Genomic DNA, 21,214 nt, shown 5'->3' on the forward strand with positions numbered 1-21,214 from the left:
CAGAGCATGCCTGGAGCACTTTTAGTGAAATGCTTGGCTTAAAATCACAAAGAGAATAGGATTCAGGAATAATCTCATTCTGTCATGATTTTTATGCCTAACTTGTATCTGTCTTTAGGAAAGAAGAAGTTGGGAGATAGTGAAATAAATAGCTAGCATTTCTTTCTCAGGAAAAATGGTAGCAGTAGTTGCTGCTTCTGTGGGAGGCAGGAAGAATGTGCCTACTAAGGAGAACAAGGAGGTGTTGGAGCTGTTTATATCCTCTGCTCCTTGTGATGGTGGGCCTGTTGCCTGTCTTGACACACATCAACATGCTCATGCAACTAGCTTATTACACAGTTTGTCAACTGTGTGGTATTGGTACTATTATTGTTGCATTTTAGGAGGTGGGGGAAGAAGTCTTGGAAAAGCTCTGGATTTTCTTCATGCATTTTAGGAATTATGGTTTTAGGACCGGTGTTATACATGATGTACCCTCTAGTTTCTTCACTTGCCTTAAATCTGAAATGAAATTTCCATTGAACTGTTGCCTTGATAAACTTTCTTTGACAAAGTTCTGACAAAACCCATGTATCTAGGTAGACTTTTATTTGAGGCTTCTATGCAGAATGCTAAACAGACGATACAGTAAATAAAGGAAACAAGTCCTATTTTAAGTTAACTTTCTTAAGTGTACACTTAAATCCACATCCTAGCATTCTACTGAAGGGTTTTATGGACAGCTCAGTCATCAGCTTAGTACTATTTATTGGTTCAGAGAGATCATGAGTACATGGGGGAATGCTTAGTTGTCTATGAACCACTTGGAGTAGTTAATATTTTTTTTTCTGCTGTTACTGAATATAATACTTTTCTGCCTTGTGTTAGATAAGAATGCACTGAACCTTATGCCACCTGTGTCTTGAAAACTCTGAAGCTGTTAATTACAGAAAGAAACAGAATTCACCTATTTCACCGGTTTTAGTGCAGCACTTGGATTCTATTCAGCCAGGCTCAGAACAGGAGATTTTCATTTATGTCTTCTGCAACAAAGAAAACTTTATTAACATTTGATGCCAAAGAGACATTTTTATGCTGTATCACTGTCAAGAAGGTGATACACTAAAGTTTCAGAGGACTCATGTAGGGGAATGATATCCCTAACAAAAATCCAAATATGCTTGCTGCTATCGTATCCAGGAGCCATCCCTTTAGACCCTTCTAGATAGGTGCTTTTTTGTTTCTAGTGTTGGGTCTCCTTGATCTGTTTGTAAGACAAGAATCCCTTCCACCCCACTCTTCACAAATGACTGACCCTAAACCCCTCTTTGGATGAACAGTCATTGCCATAGTACATGTATATTATGATTAACTCCTCACAGCTTACTTCCATGTGTGATTTGTGACTGGTAGATTGTTATCAGAAGACCTGGAAAAATTCTGGGAAGAGTGAAGACTGCATGTCTGACTGGGATCAGCCTTCAGTTAAAAGCAGGGAGTTGCTAGTAGGATTTTGAGCACATTACTTCAGTCTGCACATTTCGCCAAAGGCCTTCTGTCACATAGCTAGGATTAACCTGTGCTACTGCTACCCTTGCTGAATGGCAGTATTGTTCAGCTGTCACTCAGGGTTAGATCAGAAGACAGTGGATTACAAAAGAATGTACTACGTTAAATACAGGTACGTAAATCTCACTTGCCAGCTTCTGTTCAACTGCTTCTGAATCCTAGAGACATCACCAGCACAGTGGTATCTAGCTTTTCACTTTTCTAGAGAAGTCTCGATGTGGATTGAGCTGAGCCAAACATATGCATAAGTGCATTTGGGATCCAGAAACTGATGCTGCCTCTGCCTAAGCCTACTGATGCATGCAGTCTGGTGGGCACCATCTGGGTGTGTCTTGCAACTGACAGATGAGGTGAAATAGGTGGTTTGGCCTGCAACTATTGTGTGATGACAGCATTTGTGTTGTATATAGCGATCTAGAGGTGAGCATAGTTACTTGATCAGTGAGAGATCTCTGTTGTTTTCTCTGCTTGGCTCAAGATCTTTAAAGGCATTTTCAGTCAGTATGTTTTTATCACTCATTTAAAAGCACATGCTCACTTTGCCTTTCCTTTGGCACCAAGGAGTAAAATAGAGTGTTCTAAGAGATAGACATGTGGAACATACAGGTTCAGACATCACACAGGAATTATTTGATATTTAATACAAACTACCTCCCAAATTTTTCCTCATGGAAAAGATTATTTTTTTTCCCTATCTTTATATAGCAATTCAGAACCTTGAACCTTTTGCAGTCTTGCTGCTGTTCCAGTTGCCTCTGTGCACAACAGCCATGAGCCTCTGGCTACAATCCCATATGTTGTGGTCTGAAAACATGTCTAGTTTGATAGGAACATTTTGTCCTGTACATCTGTCTGTTCTTCTAGGTTTACCTTCTTTAATCCCAAAGCAGTGGCACCATTCCTTCAAAGCAATGAGTTTATCACGGTCTCCATCACACTCTTGGAAGAAACGGGTTATGCAGTGTTCCATGGGAACAAGGGAGGCTCGCAAAGGCGCAAGCTCTGAGTGTGTTAATAATCTGAAAGAAAGAGCAGGTATGTAGAGCTGTATTTCATTAATAAGTCGTCAGCATCATCAAAGATGATGTAAGCTGCTAGAAGATGACTGGTGGCTTTGACACAGGTGCCCTGGTGGATTTTATTGTGCTGCTTCCGTAGTGAATCTGTCCCAGGTCATTACAATGATGTTCAATACCTGATGATAAACTAAAATGTTTTTACTGCTATTTGTTTGCTAACACTTTTTTTTAGAAGAAGTTGTGGAGTTTTGCTGTTAATCTTCAGGAGATCAGCTTGCAAAGGTGCTTAGCTATGTTCTAAGACAGTAGGTGTGATCAGCACGAGGTACTGGGAGCCTGCAGCCTGGGAACATGAATTCTGGCAGTGAGTAGCATGACTAAAAGCCTGAAATCTGAGTCACTTTCTCAGAAGCTGAGGGCTTCCTCTGGACTGTGACACTGGTGCTGTCTTACCATATGTGTTCCTTAAACTGTGAGACTTCCGTGGCATTATTTGAAAGCTATCGCTATACCACTAGTGAATTCTTGCTGACAGGCCTCTGCCATTTGTACTTGGCCAGTTGCTCTTAGCTTCAGTAATAACAGAATCTTTTGAGCCTTGTTTTCTTTCAGAATTAGGGCATTAGTAGCTATGAAGACACTATAGACCCTAAGGTGTAATGTATGATGATCATTAAAGGCAAGAGGGTACCACATTCTGACCCAAAACATGGCTTCAGCAAAACAATGAGGGAGGTTCTGTGTTAGACGAATGGCTCCTTAGAAAGAGGGGGATATGGACTTCTGTCAGCTGAGGGGCTGGTCCTGCAGATAGAGAGTCCTTTGAGTGGTTTAGAAAAGTGAAACAGCCTGAACTTCAACAGCAAATCTGAACCACAAAGATCTTTCTTTACCTGTCAACAGGGTGCTGATCAAGCTGATGGAACTGCCAGTGCACAGGATACACATACATGTGATAGTTTTTCTCAAAGTCGTGCAGGAGCAGCTCAACAGCGTGGTTGCCAGCTGTGAGGCGCTTGTCATTCTCGTAGATCTTTTTGACCTAACACAACAGAGAAATCAGCGGGGTTTTTTTATTTAAGGGTGAAGATCTGTCCTGAAGAGAACTATCCAGCAAGGAGGTGGTTTGGAGAAATGAAACTTGGTGAAATACCACAGCGGAAATGGGGTTTAGTGTTTGTGACTATACATGGCATGAAAAGCTTACCTCAGGTAATTTTTGTTGCTCTCCGTATCAGCTTTTGTAGTAAGTAGGAAGGAAGTAAAATTCCTGTGGTCTCATTGTCAGACTCGGCTAAGCAGGGCAGTAGCCTCAGGTTGGTAAGAGATGAAACCAGTTTTACCAGTTCTTGATCTGTTCTGAGGCAAGCAGCTCAACTTTTGGCATGAAACAAGCCATTCAGAAATCATCTTATTTGTACCTTTTAGTATGAGATGTTTTGAGTAGGTCAGTGTCCCTGTTGGTAACTGTGTAAGTAGTCTTTGGTGTTACTCAAGCATATTTTGTATAAAACTGCTGTGACATACTGCATGCATCTCCTACTCTGGACTTAGAGCAGCCCAGGTCTTGGTGTAAAGTAAACTATTTCTAACACTTACAGCTTTTTAGGCAGTTATGACATCTATATCTTCAAAACAAGCTACTGTCAATTCACTTGGCATAAATAATTCTATTTAAAACAAACAAAAGCACGATGGTAATAGATGCTTATTCCATTTTAAGCCAGTGTAGCATGATGCTGCAGGTCTACTGGATGGTAGAGAGCAGCTCTTTTCTCTTAAAACTGAATGTTAGAGTTGTGTAATTTATAGCCCTTAAATATCATGGTGTAGATGGTGTGGCTGGATTAAATAGTGCAAATGATACCCTTAAGTGTTGAGTCTATTTTCAGGTACTTTTGTATTGATGGCCAAGTACAAGGTATGTCTCAAGAACAGAAGAGGAGCTACTTTTGGTCAGTTCAGCACAGAGATTCCCTGTCCCATAAGGCTCCCCTAAACTCTCCGTTGTAGTTCTGTCTTGAATCCTCCTGTGACTGCCCAGTCTCCTAAGATATTGAGCATTTTCCTTCCTGGTGAGCCTAAGTCCTTCCTTACTTACTTACTTTGGAATTCCTGTGCATTGTCGGCAGACTTTGTCCCCTACCTTCCTTTTCCAGGTTACTTAACAAAAACTGAATGGCACAATTCCTTTCAACTCATGGGACTCCACATGTGAGCTCTAGGCTGGCTGTTCCTTCTTATTCTGCATTTTAATTAGTTAGCTATCCATACCATCTTCTGGCTGCTTGGTTTCCTCAAGTCCTTTGGAAAATGGTACTGACTGCATGAATTGAGTCATTCTTATCTATGTATGGGTTGATCTTTCCAAGAGATCTGTCACAAAGAATGTACCTGAACAGAAGCTGTTTGGTGTCTTCTCAAGCAAGCAATGTTTATCTAGGTATGTGCTAATTCTGACTTTTCTGCCTCTTGTCTGTAGACACTGACTTCAAAGTAATATAATTGGTTTTCATTTGCTTGGACAAAAGGAACATTCATAGCAGAAATGTGTCTCAAATGTGTGTGAGGACACGTATAAATGTCTTTTGCAACTTTTTAATCTAGTTGAGTATAAATTGCCTTGACTAGAAAGGGAATGCTCATAGGAAGTGGGAGAACTCATTGAAATGGGAGAAGATGTGAAATCACTTTTTTCACATTGTTAGTCCACCTCTAGCAATGTTACTGACCTTATTCCTTTGCTTTTCAGTTAGAAATCCAGAATTATCCAGATCCCCTTCATAATATTGCATAAGGATGTTTTTGAGCCAGTCTCGCATCCGGAGAGGGAACTGATCCACTTCATAATCAGTACAGTGTGGGATGTCTGTGGCAAACAGGAAAGCTTTCGTTAACAAGTGATCTGTTAAGTCCCCATTCAAGCATTTCTGAGCCAAGTTAGATTTGATTCTCGCTAGCAGATTTCCAGTTAAGCTTAAAACTGGTGGAGCTGTTAATGCATAAAATTGGGAAAGCAACCTATGGGTTCAGTTATAAATCTACAGTTCTTTGGAGCACATGCTTAACCAGTTGTGGGTACCACAACGTTTATATATCTGTAGAGCTTCTGAGCAGAGATGTGCAGTGAAACTCTTATCAGTTGTGTGAAAGCAAAGTTCTTGACAGAAAAGGAATTGTATGGCTGAGAGGGCACTTTCCTCCCAGGGTATGCAGCAGTTGAACAGCTTGGAAATCAGTTCTGGATTTTAGATCCTGGCTTCTGCATCTGGCATCTAAGTAGTTTTGGGATGTTTTGTTGGGTTTTTGGGGACCTGAGATTGTAATTTTTTAACTCTCAGTAAATATTGGTTTTCTGGTCAAGATGCTAAAAAATACCTTCAGATGCTATAGCAATGGGAGCATGTAAGACAGTGCAGGAGGAAGACAGGTTTGTCAACAAATCAGTCTAAGCAAAAGCGGAATGTCTTTACTACCCTTAATTATAGAAAAGGTGACATTTTAGACATTTTAAGGGTTGAAGGTCTTAATTAGCAGATAAATGATGCAGAAGGGGGGGAGCGGAGGAAGAAAGCATGTAAGTTATGGCTAGCCAGCAGTTAAGACTGCTAGCTCTTAATACCTAGGTGAATTTTTCACAGGAAAACAAGCCTTACATTTGCAGGAGCCCAAATAGTCCAGGTGCAGCTGGCGTCCCTTTTTTGTCCCTTCAAGTTGACATTTGGTGCCAAAGAGTTGACATATGCCATCATAAGTCTTATTATCTGTACCACAAACCTAGAAGAGGAGTGAAAAAACAAACCCACCCCACCACCATCACTGTTGAGAGAAATTTTGGTCACTCATACAGGCATTGCAATAATACAAGCATTGTTAACCTATGGGGTAGCATCTGGGAATACATGTGATCAGAAGTATTGAAAACTGTAGCTGTTATATGGCTACATAAGGATTAGGTGTCTGTACTTACAGACCCTGTCTTGACACACTTGGAATTTATTTTTGTGTGTTATTAATATACTTTCTTAGGTAGTACAGGACTACTGCACTAGACATGTATAGTGTTCTGTATATGCTCTAAAATACCAAACAGATAAATAGAACTTACAGTGACAGGGGAATTTACAATCACTGAGAGACTAAGTGAAGCAAATCACTTTAGGTATTAATTAGCTACATGTTTTCCTACTATTCTCAAGCTATAATCAGTGAGTTTGGGTACTTTATACTTTTACAATTACTGGAATCACCCAGCCCCACTGCATGCTTTTTAAGGTAGAACTATTCTAAATAATAGCAGGAGAATGTGTTATCTTTTAAACATTTTAGTTGTTTTTTCCCCATGCTGTGCACTGAATGATATACTTACGTGCTCATAGTCTTTGGTGGAAGGGCAAGCAGCAGGATCTTGGCAAATACAGCTGGGTTTCCCTTGTTTGTCCACATGGCACACTTTACCTCTTTTGCAGTGGAAGTTCCTACATGGGTCTGGAGGTCATAGCAAGAAGGAGGGACTGTTAGAAGGAACAGGATGAAGCCAAACATTTCTATCAGGTGCTACTGACAGTCAAAGCAAAATACAGCCAAATATTCACCAAGAAGTCAGGTGTTTTATAAAGTTTGTTAAAATGCAACAGATCTTGTATTGAATAAAGCAAGCCAAACTTCTTGGTGAGACTGTGAACAGTCCCAAGTTTGATGGGGAAATAAATTTATCAGAAAAAGCAATTTATTCTATAGGGACTGACGTTCACTTCTGGCTTCCTTTGGGACATATCTGTCCTTGCTGAATCTAGTTCTAGCACTTACCCCACTCCAAGCTGAATTCAAGCTACTGTTCTGAAACTGAATATTTTCAGTACAAAATAATTCTCACTTCTGTATAACTGACACAAAAATTTGTGCACTGTCTACAAGTGGTTTTCACAAACAAATGAGTAAATCCAAGGGTGTATAGAAGGGATTCTGTTGTAACATAACTGCGATGCAGGTTTATGCACAATTCAATCATGTGAAATCATGTGCTGCCAAATGCAGAAAAGAAATGCAGACCAGCAAATTCCCCAGCTGCAGAGAGTTATCAGTTACGTGATGGCTCTGCTTGTGGCTTACCCAGGAAAGCCTTCTCACTCCTGTTGCTTGCACTTTCCGTCTTGCCATAGGAACCGCGTGTAGACTCAACCTGTGCAGTCACAGAGACAAAAGCAGAAGTTGTGATAAATCCTGGGAAGAAAATATACTTGGACAAGTTTTTTTCTCAGGAGCAAATAGAAAGCTGACTGAACACCGGGTGCTCTGCTTGCAGCAGAAAGGGGTTGCTATGCAAAATGTGTGAGAAGTGCATAATACAGTAATACCACCTCTGGTGGCATTAAGGCACTCTGTTATTTGGAGTGGGGTGGGGGAAGTAGGGGTGGACAGGAAGAAACAGGCGCTTAGGTCCTTATTTAACAGCAAAGAAAAAACTCATTCCTTTCTTTTTGAAGAACACCTTGATATTCCACTAATCATCTACTTGCTGATGGGTGTATGGGAGATCTGGGTGCAGCATCCTTCTTTGTCTGAAGCGACAAAGCCCACATCATTCATCTTGTGGAAGTGCTCTAGCCATGGTAATTATTCCAGAAACTCTAGCCCTGCATTTCCTAGTCACAGAATCAGGGAATGGTTTGGGTTGGAGAAGACCTTAAAGCTCACCCAGTTCCAAACCCCCTGTCATGGGCAGGGACACCTTCCACCAAACTGGGTTCCTCAAAGCCCCGTTCAACCTGGCCTTGAACACTGCCAGGGATGGGGCAGCCACAGCTTCCCTGGGAACCCTGTGCCAGTGTCTCACCACTTTCATAGTGAAGAATTTCTTCCTAATACCTAACTTAAATCTCTCCTCTTTCAGTTTAAAGCCATTATCCCTTGCCCTGTCACTACATGTTCTTGTAGATGGCTTGAGACTGAGTTCCAGGTTTTATATCTGAGTATCCATATTTATTTGTATATTTTGTCATACAGTCCATCAGGTCTGGAGCTTTTACATGAGCTGTGGTCGCTTCCTTTCTGGTACAATTCATCTGAATGTTACACGTGAAGTGACATAGTATGAGCCTGTTGAATAGTGAATTAGAGGAGAGATGAGACTTCTGTATATCAATTATTACACCTGCTTTTATCCAATATATCATTTCGATCATCAGGAATTTAAATTTGGGACTCACAATGTCATTCCCCCCTCCTTCTTGTAGTACTCAAACTTTATTTTAAAGAGAATTTACCTTATTTTCACTTTCCATTGAATTCATGCTCTGAACAGAGCTAGTAATTTCTAATTGCTGGTTGCTGTCAGAATTAGGTGGCTCATGATCATAATCATCTTGTTCAGAATGAATAAGTTCTTTAATCTTGACATTTTTGTAATCCTCAGTCTCTCTAAAAACTGCAGTGTCATCTTTAGTGGTTTCTTCCCCTTCATGCTCAGTACTGGTGCTCTCCTGCTCATTACTCTGGATTCTCTCCTCTTCCTCATAGGCTGCTTCTTTCCAGGTATTGCTGAGATATTCCTCACTATCAACATCACCACTGTCATGACCATCATCATCAACATTATCGTCCTCTATATCTTGTCTTTTCACTACTGTGTTGTGATCACTCTGATAGTTTACTTGAATATTGTCTTTCTTCTCTTGGCTTTGCCATTTGTCATCCTGATCTTCATTGTGTGTTTTTTGAGAGAGGATTTTTTCTTTATAGGGCTTTTTCAGGCCATGCTTCCTCTCTTCTTCCTCTAGGTCAAATTTCTCACCATGTCTCTTGGCTATCTGGATTGGTTGACTGGAATCTCTCAGGCTTTCATCAGGTTGCATACTGTTTTCATTTTGCTGTATTTTGTATTGGTTACCTTGATTTGTCTGGTAGCCTTTGTAATTTGTATCTCTGTAATCGGTTTCTTCACCCCATTCCTCTTCCTCCTCTTCCACATGTTCTTCCTCATCACTTTCACTGTTTTCTTCAGATAGGCCAACTGTATTTTTATTGTATTTCCATGTGTTATGCTCACGATCAAGACTGAGAGCATCCACTGGATTTTCTGCATTGCCCAGAACATGTGGTTTAGCTGTATTGCTGTGTTTCTCTCGCCTCCTGAACTGGTAATGCTCAGAGCTGGACTGTTGTCTGCTGCTGCTTCCAGAGTCACTGTCCTGCTTATTGGAAGCCAAACTTGGTTTATTGTGCATCACAAGGAAATTGATGCTTTTTAGGCCATTTTTCACTTGATGCTCACTACCGGTTCTTCCTTGTTTTCTAGTGGTCTGGAGCTCACCTATGTGCTCAGCATCTGGTACCGATATTTCTGGATTTAGGCTTTTGAAGCTGGGCAGCAAATCACCATTGTCAGCATACCCTGTGATCTCTTCCTTTGAGGCGTCAAGATGAACATCTTCAGCCTTTAAACAAACAAATTAAAAAACCCAAGTAAATTAATAAATCTTAAAATTTATTTAAGTCAGTACTATTTCATTTTTGCCTTGTATTGCAAAGCGTGACACTGACTTTGTTTTCCCTATAAAAGCTACTTTCAAGCTAGCCCAGAGCATGAAATTCACAGCTGATGTCACTTCCATTTCTCAGCAGATTTGGTTATCTGTCCCTTCTTTGATTGATGGAGTTTCTAAAGGGGTCTCTGCAACTGTGTTTAAGATCCCACAGAAGATAGATGCCTATGGGCGTCTTGTGAGATCTCAAAATGCTTACTAATGTAGTAATTTAGTGTCGTAACTTCAGGCACTTTCAGGTTGCTGTAATTATCAGTTACCCCAGAGAAAGAGGATGTCATGCTAGTCTTTCTGCACAAATAAATAGAAAAGAGCATCAGGGGGAGAGACCACCTTGCACAAGGTGTCATGGTAGCAATTCCTGAGGATTGCACTGCATCTTAGCTATTAATCGACGTATTAATCTACTTCGAGCCTGATACATAATTGCTTCCTAGTTGGATTCATCGGGAACTATTGTATTTGGTGGCAACTACTGCATCATAAACTCGCTACGCTCATTTATACATGCTGTCAAGCCAATGGCACAACTAGTAACGTCAGTGAAAAAGGTTCAAATGCTCAAGGAAAAAACGGGTATTAAAATGACTCATAGCTCTTGCTGCAGCAATTGGCTTTCTGATATTAGCATTGCAGCAGCTGCTGGATGAGTATAGACACTTCCAATAGCAGCAATACCAGATGTATTTCTGAATAACATGTGGATATTTACTGTTGCTTATTGCTTGCTACAGTATGGCACCTGATGCTGATATTCATTAGAGGTTTGAGAGGAGGGATGTCTTATTTATGAAGATGAGACCTTCCCAGTGCCCAGGTTGCTGGAATAGCATCTCCTTTACCGTGGGCAGAGTCGTGACTGCTTGGAAATGAACACTAACAAATTATTACAGAAATTTAATAAATTGTAGGGTTAGACACATTAATATGGCCCTTGGCAGATGGTTGTATCCTGTTTCCTAGTGTGAAGGTGGCATTTCAGTGTGTTACTATTTTGTGTTTGCAATGTGTATTCACTGTCATTTCCCACTCTAAATTTTCAGAGAAAGATTGTATGTTCGCTCAGATCTAACAGAAATTCAGTGAAGAGCCTGACAAAAAGTGGTCTGTGTGTTACCAAGCATCTCAAGCTGATGTGAAACCACTTGAAAAATAAGTTTCAAGATCAGTTTTTGGTCTTCTTACATGTGTTTTGTAACTGCTGCTACGTGAGTTTACATGAGTTTGGGGCACTGCTTCGTGGACCTCTTATATGTCTTTAAATTTAAGCAAAACCCAGTCTCCTGTGAAGGGCTTCCAGTTCTACAGAATTAGAAACTTTATGGCCAAACGGTCATTAAGATTGTCTATTATGTGCATCTGTATTTATAGGAGAAGTTTGAGGAAGATGTGGCTCATGTCTTGACAGGAAGTGACATTACAGGCACAGCCTCAAGGCAGAGCTGTGCCTAGATGTGGCTTTTAGCTGCCAGTTTTTGTTAGACCTTTGTCCCCAAGGTATAATAAACTTTAGAGCTCGATTGCCTGTGAAGATACCTGAGTCTTAATAGGATGGTAAATTTCAGTCAATCTATCTGTAATTAGCTACTGTTAGGGGACAGCTGGCCTTTGATAGATGCTGCATATTGGAACTGATGATTTGTTAGGTATTGCAAAGTTTTATTTTGATGCAGGTGTCTGATGTACGAGTTGTTTCTGGGAGACAGCTGTAGGCCACACACTAGTGTATGTATCTTAATTTGCTCTGCTGGATGCTTCATTAAGGAAAGGGAATTTTTGTTTTTTAAAATGCAGAGCATCACCTGGATTGACATGCAATGCATCTGGAAAGCTGCCCAGAGTGGGATATAATCGATAATTAAAGAAAAAGGTGAACATGGGAGTTGGAATTTTGCTTTTCTTACTACAGAGCATGCTCTGAATATTGTTGTTCCAAAACATTCATTGGCTTGGAGTCAAGGTCCATTGTGTCTGAACCACAAATGCTCACTAGAATGGTGAAATAAAAAGGAATTTTAATTTGAGTCAGCCATGAATGAGAAAGCTCTGTCATTAGGATGCATATATGGGATGGGGCTGCTGAAGTCATCTCTCTCAATACCATCAGGGCTGTGTATTTGGCTTGTCAGCCACAGTGTACTTTTCCAAGATGAGCTGTATCCAATGCTCTGTGCTGTGAATAATTAAACTTAAGGTGGATAAAATTACATGTTTGAGACTGCATTTGATCACTTGGTATGATAAAAAGAGGATCGCGTCCTCCTTGTTCACTGAAGCAGTGATAACCACAAGTTCGACTGCCAGTGGAGCTCATAGTTTGTACAAATGTGGGCACAATGATTATATGTGAGCATTCATTAAAGGTAACTTTTTCAAATTAGTGAAACTTCTGTTGTGAGCTTTAGATTTTGTCCTGTTCTGTTTCCAACTATGTAATACATGAGACACGAGTTGCTTGGTACTCATTCGTCAGGTGAGGGCCCTACATTTCTTTTTTAACCTAAAGTTTGTGATCACTCCATATGTACTAATGTGTTTTATATATTTGGGATTCATTATATAGGCTGCCCCTTAATGTTTAAAGGACAAGAGGAGTACCTTTTCTAGAGTCTTCTGTCCGTAGTTTCCGAGTTTGTAGTTTAAGGGATGGCTCTACAATAGACAAATATATTCGTTATCTGCACTTAAGTAAGAATTTTGTATAAGTCAATGGGATAACATAGAATATTCACAGAATGGGAAATTAACTGCCTAGTAATAATAGCGTGATGAGGACTTACTGGAATAGCAAAAGCTGATCCTACAAGACAAATGAAGAGAGCTACAGCCTTCATGCTTTTCAGATCTCGTAGAGGACAATAGTTAATGGTACAGTGGTAGGGTTTACAGGTTTCCTTTCTGCAAATAACATAAGAAGAAATAAAGTTAGGATTTAGGTATAGTGGTCTATAAATGACTGGTGGAGGTAATGTAGTGGCTGCATTAACTTGCTTAATCTGAAGACCTACAGAATTTCCATGCAGTGTTCAGTTGTGTGTAAACTCAGGTACACAGATAGGACCAGCCTATCTAAAGGATACTTTGGTCGTAGTCCTCTTACAGGGCTTAAGCTGTATGCTGTGTTCACAAACTCTAGTGATGTTGCTGGAAGACAGAGTTATGAATGTACACAGATTCAGCCCTGTAAATCCTTATGTACCCTTCTCAGAAGCTACTTTGCGAAAAATGTCCCTTTTTTATTTACTTCTGAAACAATACCTGTTTGTGGGTTCTCTGTGGCCAAGGTGTCTCCTGACTGCTCTCCTTTGTGGCTGCAGTAGGCACAACTGAGTGGTGAAGTCCTGCTCAGCAGGTCTCAAAGCCCAGAAATGCTGTCCAGGCTGCTGGATGGATGGATGCTGTCCTCCTTTGGAAGCAACAAACCCAACTCTGCTGTATGGTAGTGTGCAAGACGGGTGGCTGGAAGAACATCCAATGCACTAGGGATTTCCTCAGTCTATGCTAATACCCTCATGCGAGTGAAAGACAAGCACCTCATTTTTATCTTGGATGTTACCAGCAAATTTTCTCTTCTCTTGCAGTGCACATGAACTGAAAGAACCTATGGCTGTAGCTGTATGACTGAGAAAAGCAAAAATAAGCAAGTCTTATTGTTTCTGTTCCCTGCCCCCCTCCCCTTTTGTTTTTAACTGTATTGCTTTCTTACTACCTGTAATTTCCTCCTGTTTTTTTTCTGTATTCCAATGGAATCAGTAAGATTTTCACTCTGCTTCTGTTTCTTCTCTCATTCTACTGCCTGTGCTTCCTTGGAAATTGTCTTCTCAGTCTTCATGCCCCACCTTTGCCCTTTGAAATATTTTCACTTTCCACATACCATATGTCCTTGTTCACTGCTTCTGCCTTTCCTAATGAAATGGGTATCACTGTGTCCTTACTTGAAGAACATTGTGTGTTTTGCTGGTTAAAATCCCTGGCATATGAAGAAGCTGGCAGTGATTTCAGCCAGTTAGGTCAACCTTATTCAAACACAGGAGGCTCAAAGTATGGTTTTAAAATGTTTTCTCTTGGGGAGGGCAAGGAACCCTAAGCCCCAGAAGGAGAATTCCAGGGAAGCTTATGTGTGTGGGAGCCAGATTGGTGAAGCAAGAAGCAGGGACTTTACATTAATTTGTGGTGCAGAAGCTTGCAAAAGCATCCTGGCTACTGCTGTGCTTAGTTTTGAAAGGTCCCTGTGTTATAGATGATTTAATATAAATATCTTTTAGTTAATGAAGAGAAAAATACTTCATTAGTGGGGCATATGTGGTATGCAAACCATTATTCTTGCGGTTAACTGATTTAGTCCTCAAATTGTCTCTTACCTAATTATCTATTATCTCTTTGGCATCCACAATTAATTGTTTAAGATGTTTTCAGAGGGAAAGACAGAATACACCAAAGCCATTAATGAGCATATGCAAAATGCCTCACTAGACTGTTGTATATGGGCAGTCACTTCAGCTCAAGGCAAGTTTTGTTAGACTGAGGGTCATGCAGGCAACTTGCCAGAAATGCAGGGGCATAATCCCCATGGAAGGGACCTGCACTGGAACAGTTCATGAGGACTGCAGCCCATGGATTGGGCCTACGTTGGAGAAGTTAATGAAGAACATTCTCCTGTGGGAGGGAGCCGACGCTGGAGCAGGGGAAGAGTGTGAGGAGTCCTCCGGTGAGGAGGGAGGAGTAGTAGAGAGAGTGGGTGATGAATTGTCCACAACCCCCATCCCCTGTCCGCCTGTGCCGCTGGAAGAGAGGAGAGAAAATGGGAAGTAAAAAGTTGAGCACAGGAAGAAAGGAAGGGTGGGAGAAGGTGTTTTTAAGATTCGGGTTTATTCCTCATTATCCAACTCTGATTTGATTGGTAACTGATTTGCTAAAGTTGAGTCTGTTTTGCACATGATGGTGATAGGCGAGTGATCTGTCCTTGTCCTTATCTTGACACACAAGCCTTTTGTTGTATTTTCTCTCTCCTGTCTCTCTAGAAGGGGAATGATAGAGCAAATTCAGTGGGCACTTAAGTGTCTAGCCAGGGTCAGCCCACCACACTATGTCCTCCATACCACTTTCAGGGATAGAAAGAAGAATATGTTTTGCCTGAAACTTGGAGGAGGCGAAAGCTAGGAGTTGTTTATTCCATTGCAGTGGATTCCTAGCAGGGGTAAAAGTAGCTCAGCTTAAAATAGCGGGAGAAGCAAGCTGCTTGATGTGGATGTGATAATTTCTCTGAGTAAACAACCCTTGAATGACCCTGTTTCAGAGGATAGTGCACAGATGCTGAATTGGGATGGTTCTAAGAGGGCTCTGGTGAACTCAAGTCTTACTGAACACAGATACAGTGGGCCATGTTAGACAGCCTTCATGTACAGTCTGCCTCCTGAAGACAGACTTCATGTATAGTGAAGTACATCCAGCTTGTGAGAGCTTCTGCCAGAACTTGAGTGGAGTTGCTTTATGAAGAGGAGTTGCCTCTCTGAGTATGGGCTACATACTGCAGCCCTGCATTGTCATTTCTTTATGCATCTGAGGGCCTGGGGACCATGGTGAATGTCAGTCCCAGCCTGTGATCAGATACGCAAACGTCTGCAAATGATGAAGTTACTGAATGATTTTCCATCTATGTGGTTTGCTGAACTTGCAAATACTAACATTTTTCCCTCCAGTAAGGAGAGCTGGAAGCACAGCTCATAAATTCAATGTTAGTTTAGGTAAGCACTTTAAAAAAAAGTCCCATTTAAAGATTCATGATTCTATGTCTCCTCTTTGGAAACCCAAAGGTTAGAACTCATTGGGTCAAGTTTTCACTGAGATGACTGCTTGTGTCACTCAGCCTTCAGCTGCGGAGACTTCTGCTCAGGGTTTGTGTCACTCCTCACAGTTCCGCAGTGGCTGGTATCTTTGCTGAAACTCGGGCAACATTGGAGATCAAAGAGATTACTTCCCTAACAGGATGACTTCACAAGGGCTGCCATTCTAATAGTGTGTCAGCAGTCACTTGAAATACTCATCAGTGACATTATTTTTGTCTAGAGGGCTTGCAGTACTGGCAGCTGGCATGTCTGCTAGTCTTGCCTATCCTCAGCTGTGCTTGATCACATGTATTTTATATAGCAGCCTAGCTCAGTCACTCAGGAATGTCTCTGAGGTCTACTGCTTCTCATTGCTCATAGCAGGGAGTCTGCATCTTTAACTGAAAATTAGAGAGAATTTCAGGAATAGGTGAGATGCCAAATGCAGTCTTCCCTGCTGTCTCTGTATTCTGTTTCTGATTCAGCATTGTTGTCAGCCACCAAGACAGCAAGCCTAATACAGCTGCGATCTAATGGGGTCTCTCACTTTTGGAAATGCCACCCAGAAATGATTAGCTTGCAAAGGCTGTACCTGAAAGTGATGAATGCCTCATGTTTAACAGAAGAAATCACACAGACTGACCTACTTTCAGTTCTAGCTTTGGCAGAAAACTGCAGAGGCTTTTGTCATTAGACCTAACCCTAGAAGATGAAGCTGCCCAATCCCCTGCCATATAATGTGATTTTTCTTAAATTTATTTATTTAATTTTAATTACCCCATTGAAATGTTCTGGACTGAACTAAATGGGATGTCTCAGGATTATTGCAAAGAGTCTCTGCTCGGTGCTATGTCAAGCTTGTTAGCAAGAAAGGCTGATGCCCACAGCCTCACTGATAAATGCTATGAAGATCTAGTCCTCGTAGCCAGGTGACGATCACAGTATTAATACTCTGAGTGGATGGAGTTTGCGTGCAAGTATTTGTGTACAAGGGAAAGTTAATGAGTGTGGAAATGGGGAATTCTCCGTGCAACATCTGTTCTTTCTATAACCAAGATGTACAAATGATACTCTAAAATTGTGACTGGTGCAGTACATTCTTATATCTAGGTCTGTTTCAAAAGCCCTTGTTGGGAGTATGTGTGTGCATGCATGTTATTTGTGTGTATAAGCTGGCTCATGGGTGTACATACATTAAAAAAAAGGCTGAGTTTGAGGCAGAAATTTGATTTGAGTGCAAGAAGAGATTGTAATTAGAAAATAAATACCAAAGCATGAAACTACTCCACTCATTCTATACCAGTAAATAACTGCTAATGAATATTAATCGCTCTGATGCTACCAGTTTTACAGCTGCAAAAGCTGAATGCACAAAACCCCAAAGCAAAGTATTTCAGGACATGTTAAGACAGTTTTAAAATAAAGGACTCACATTAACTTAGTTGTTTGATTTGTTACTTCCCTCCTGCTGTTTGATTCTATTTTCTACATGTTGAGATCAGTTTTTTCAGATCTAGATGTTTTTCAGAGCCCTGTGTAGTTTAAATCCAGTTCAAGCCAAAAGAGCTGCTTTGATTTAATTAGAAAAAGGTTCAAAATGAGACCTCTTTAGTGGCCAGAAGTATTTTCTATATTTGATATCAATTGGTGGGCTTTGTCATATCCCAGAATCTGCATTTCTTTCCTGGATGCCCTGTTCAGTAGAGGTTTTTACCAGTTCTAACAACACTCTCTGTGAAAGGCTTCTCCAAAATCAGCCACAGTTTCTCTCTCTCCTCTCCGTTATGGAAAAGAGAAGGATGAATCTGCTTTTTGGGGCCTTGTTAATTCGATTAAGATTCCTGAACTGATGTTACATGAGACTCTGGCAAGTGTTGGGAAAGCAGGTTTCACTGTGGTGTTCAGATGGATGGTTGTATGCTTCTGCACAAGGCATGTATTTTGTTTGACTCTTGACCACTGCATAATGCTCTATAGCTTTGCAGGATCACAGGGAAAGTAATGGCCCCAGCAGTAAGATAAAGAACATGTCCCCAACACAATAACTATACAGTTGGTGTTTTACCTTATAAAGAACACTTCTTCCTGTTCTAGACATAAATATCTGAAATAATTTATCCTTACACAACGGTACTCTATGAAATATTCAGCTATTTCACAGTAAGTGAAAGAAGCTTGCAGAGGATGAGGTACAAGGCATTCTAAGATTTTAATTAAAATAAAGGAGAAACAGTACCATAGCAGTAGAGGAGGTGCTCCTTCTTGGTTAGCCACTGATGAACTGGAAATCCTTGAGCCCTGCAAAATCTTGCTGCTTTTCTTGTGATGAATTTTGATGTCTGGTATGGAGTGTGTTTTGCTGTGAGCTTCAATGAAGGAAGATGATACTCTATGGGTCTTGGTAGAACTAGAGGAAACAGTCTCCTAGACTTCCATGGGATGAGGCAGGGGTAATGGGCTACTGGGATTCTGCTGAATTAATTGAATCAGAGGGACCATTCAGTGTTCACAGGCTCCAGGCCAGCGGAGCTCAGCCATTGTGTGGGAAGGATGTATCTAGTCTTTTGTGGGGAGGGGAGCCAAAGGGAGCGGGTGCAATAGTTTCTGCTGCATTGGCTGGCCCCAGAAGAGCTGAACTAAGGGATCAGCTGAGGCGGTTGTATTGTGGGCCTGAGGGAAAGTAAAGTACAGAGAATGCTGCCCTTGCCAAACTTTTCAGTGTTGTTTTGATGTACTGTACGTGGAAGTGTAAGCCTGTAAAGAGAAGTGAAGAGCCAAGCTCTAAACTAAAAATGTAAAAAATAGGATTGGTTGGTGTGTCTTGCATAAGTCTTAGGAGTTAGCTATTTTGAAGCTGTTGCCATGGCTGTGCTGCCTGCTTGATAGCGATGGTGTAGAGCAAGTTGGTGTAAGTGTGAAAACTCCAAGTGATCCCAGCCTGCAACAGATGCTTTGTGGCTCTTGGGTTTGCAATGATTCAGTAGTAATGAACTTAATCTCACTTTTTTATTTCCCATTTCATTATTCCATGAAATGCACCTCCCAAACTGGAAAATTTTCTGGGAGGTCCTCAGATCAGAAATAGGGGATCAGATGCACCAGTGTAAGAACAGAGGCACTTCCAGTGGCATGTGCAATAAAGTCAGCAGATAGGTCTCCAATTTCCCATTCTGCCAGTATCATGTCTTACTAATGAGGATGCTTTGCATATTGTACTGACACAATTGTAAGAGATGTCAAAGTAAGATGAAATGAATGGTAACAACAGTAATGCAAATGCTGAAAAGTCACTAATTTTAGATAATGTTTTAACTTCATTTTAATGCTGCAGTTTTAATAGCTTGTATTCTGTTCATCCCCAAAGGCAACAGGCATTGTGAAGATGGTTAGATGAGATAAACAAGTTACAGTGAGAAATGTATGAAGGTTTACCATGTTTTGTGTGGCCAATAGTGAAGTGTATTGTTAATAAAATAATTAAAAGAAAAAAGAGGCTGAAATCACAGCTGAGCTCCCTCTCTGTTGACCAAGCACAAAACAAAACTGACAAAATCCCATAAGAAATTATTTAAATCCTTTTGTCTTTTATCTCTGCTTCTTTGCCTGGAAACTAATTCATGCTTATTGGAGTTGAAATTGTGCTGGTCTGTCAGCCAGTCAGCGTCTGAAAGGAGCAGTGATATTTCAGAGCTTCCTGTTTTTTCTTTTGTTGTGCATTACTAGAAGATGATTGGTTTTACCTATTCAAACCTTTGTGGAGTGTCAGGAGCATCCCTCTTTGTACTACGAGGTTAGCTTTATTGGTGCATCAAAGATAAGTGGATTTCTGTGATTTTTAAATATTCCAGGTACTTAGCTAATAGAAAGATATTCAGGTAGCTCAGCAGAAATTAGGACAAATGCACCAGTGCTAATCTTACACTAGCTAAGTATTTAGCTCTTTTTCTCATAAGATTTTCAGATAATGGCTATTAACTTTGCCTTGAAATTGTTAATTCATAAAAAAGGTGCCAGACTCCCAAGAGCTGTGCAAGAACTTGAACCTGAAATTCGTTGGATTTGGAGGCTATTATTGGAAAACGTGTATGTGATTTCTAAGCTTTGCCTGTTTCTGTGTTGAAACAGCTTTCTTGGGGCTTATAGGATGGCAGGGGAGGAAGTATTTCAGTTTTGAGGATGTTGAAGGATTAAACATTTTTTTATCAGCTTTGTTGCATGTTTCTAAAATGTTTTATTGAATTAAAATGTCTGGGTTTGTCTTTGGTGACAAAATGCTTTGTCCAAGAAAAGATGCCTGGTTGTCTTCTGGGTGTCATCAGGCAGCTTGAGCTTGTCTCAGAGCCATCAGTACTAGTGAGGAAGTCTGTAGCTGTTCCCACTGTGTCAGGTAGTGTAACTTTTGGAAACCCTTTCCTTTGATGCATTAATAGTTCTCTCACCAGAAAGAGGTGCTGTACCATCATGGTAAAGTATAGGGGTGAGGGGGAAGCCAAGTTGTTGCTACATTACAACCTAGAAATTATTGTTGTGACTCATTAGATGATTCAATTTGGAAATAGAATAATTATATCCTGTCCTCACCTCTATTTTACTTGGGAAGAAGGACTTGAGCACTAGTGTGTTTGACAGCTAAATAACCTTTTAGTGAGGTATATGGCTGCGTCAGTTCTGGCTTAACAATAGAAGGGCACGAATTCATTTAATACCAGTATTATGCCAGAGGTCCTGGCTTGACCTTTGCTTTGGTTTCCATTTATGCTTGTGCTGTGCTTGTAGCCTGTGTGCTGGATACAAAAATGTGGGACACATCTCAGCACCTGTGTCAGTGGAGAGACACTTTCTTATTTCATTGGACTTTGGCCTAAACCCTGATTTAATGAGTTAAGACTAGATATTTCCCCAAATTGCCTGATCCATGCATTGCAGTTAGCAGTGAATATAAGAGCTTCTGTCAACATGTGCTAGAGAAGTATTGATGTATCACTGTGATTGGTGCCTCAGTGGGTCCCATTTTGGTTGTCTGCTGTACTGTGCAATAATTGATGTACCTCACATGAAATGCTTGTTCCATTTTAGAATTGGCTCTTCAATTGCAGCTGTTGTGGTTTAAGCTGAACCCAGGACAGCAGCTACTCTGTTAGGGTGAAGTTGTTCATTATCCAGCAGGCGGGTGGGAAAACTGGACATGTGGGGTTCTCCTTAAGAGTATTTTCTGGCAAAATGAGTGCTTTTACTGGTAAGTATTAGTAAGTCTAACCTGTAGTGAGGAGGAGTATGG

At 40.8% G+C, this 21,214-nt stretch overlaps 1 protein-coding gene across 1 annotated transcript; it reads right to left on the reverse strand.

The window, feature by feature from the left end:
- Positions 1 to 569: 569 nt before the first annotated feature.
- Positions 570 to 18,948, reverse strand: SPARCL1 (SPARC like 1). The gene is made up of 11 exons (XM_061350954.1): positions 18,173 to 18,948; positions 12,892 to 13,009; positions 12,710 to 12,763; positions 8,834 to 10,003; positions 7,680 to 7,749; positions 6,937 to 7,055; positions 6,224 to 6,344; positions 5,300 to 5,436; positions 3,461 to 3,609; positions 2,419 to 2,567; positions 570 to 1,022 (listed from the first exon to the last, which is right to left on the reverse strand). The coding sequence occupies exons 2-11, from the start codon at positions 12,943 to 12,945 to the stop codon at positions 994 to 996; spliced, it is 2,052 nt and encodes a 683-aa protein (XP_061206938.1). The 5' UTR covers positions 12,946 to 13,009; positions 18,173 to 18,948; the 3' UTR covers positions 570 to 993.
- Positions 18,949 to 21,214: the final 2,266 nt, after the last annotated feature.

The sequence above is a fragment of the Neopsephotus bourkii genome, unplaced genomic scaffold, assembly GCF_033783945.1.
Source record: "Neopsephotus bourkii isolate Nb327-2 ecotype Australia unplaced genomic scaffold, CSIRO-AGI_Nbou_v1 NB_547, whole genome shotgun sequence".
Classification (NCBI taxonomy): domain Eukaryota; kingdom Metazoa; phylum Chordata; class Aves; order Psittaciformes; family Psittacidae; genus Neopsephotus; species Neopsephotus bourkii.

What these genes read in the sequence shown, in the direction of transcription:
- SPARCL1 (XM_061350954.1), bottom strand. Translation starts at nt 12,945, where the DNA reads ATGAAGGCTGTAGCTCTCTTCATTTGTCTTGTAGGATCAGCTTTTGCT. An exon ending in CTGAAAAGCAAAGGAATAAG is followed by an intron (nt 3,610 to 5,299) that starts GTCAGTAACATT and finishes CTGTTGTGTTAG; the next exon opens with GTCAAAAAGATCTACGAGAA. An exon ending in GATCAGCACCCTGTTGACAG is followed by an intron (nt 2,568 to 3,460) that starts GTAAAGAAAGAT and finishes TCTTTCTTTCAG; the next exon opens with ATTATTAACACACTCAGAGC.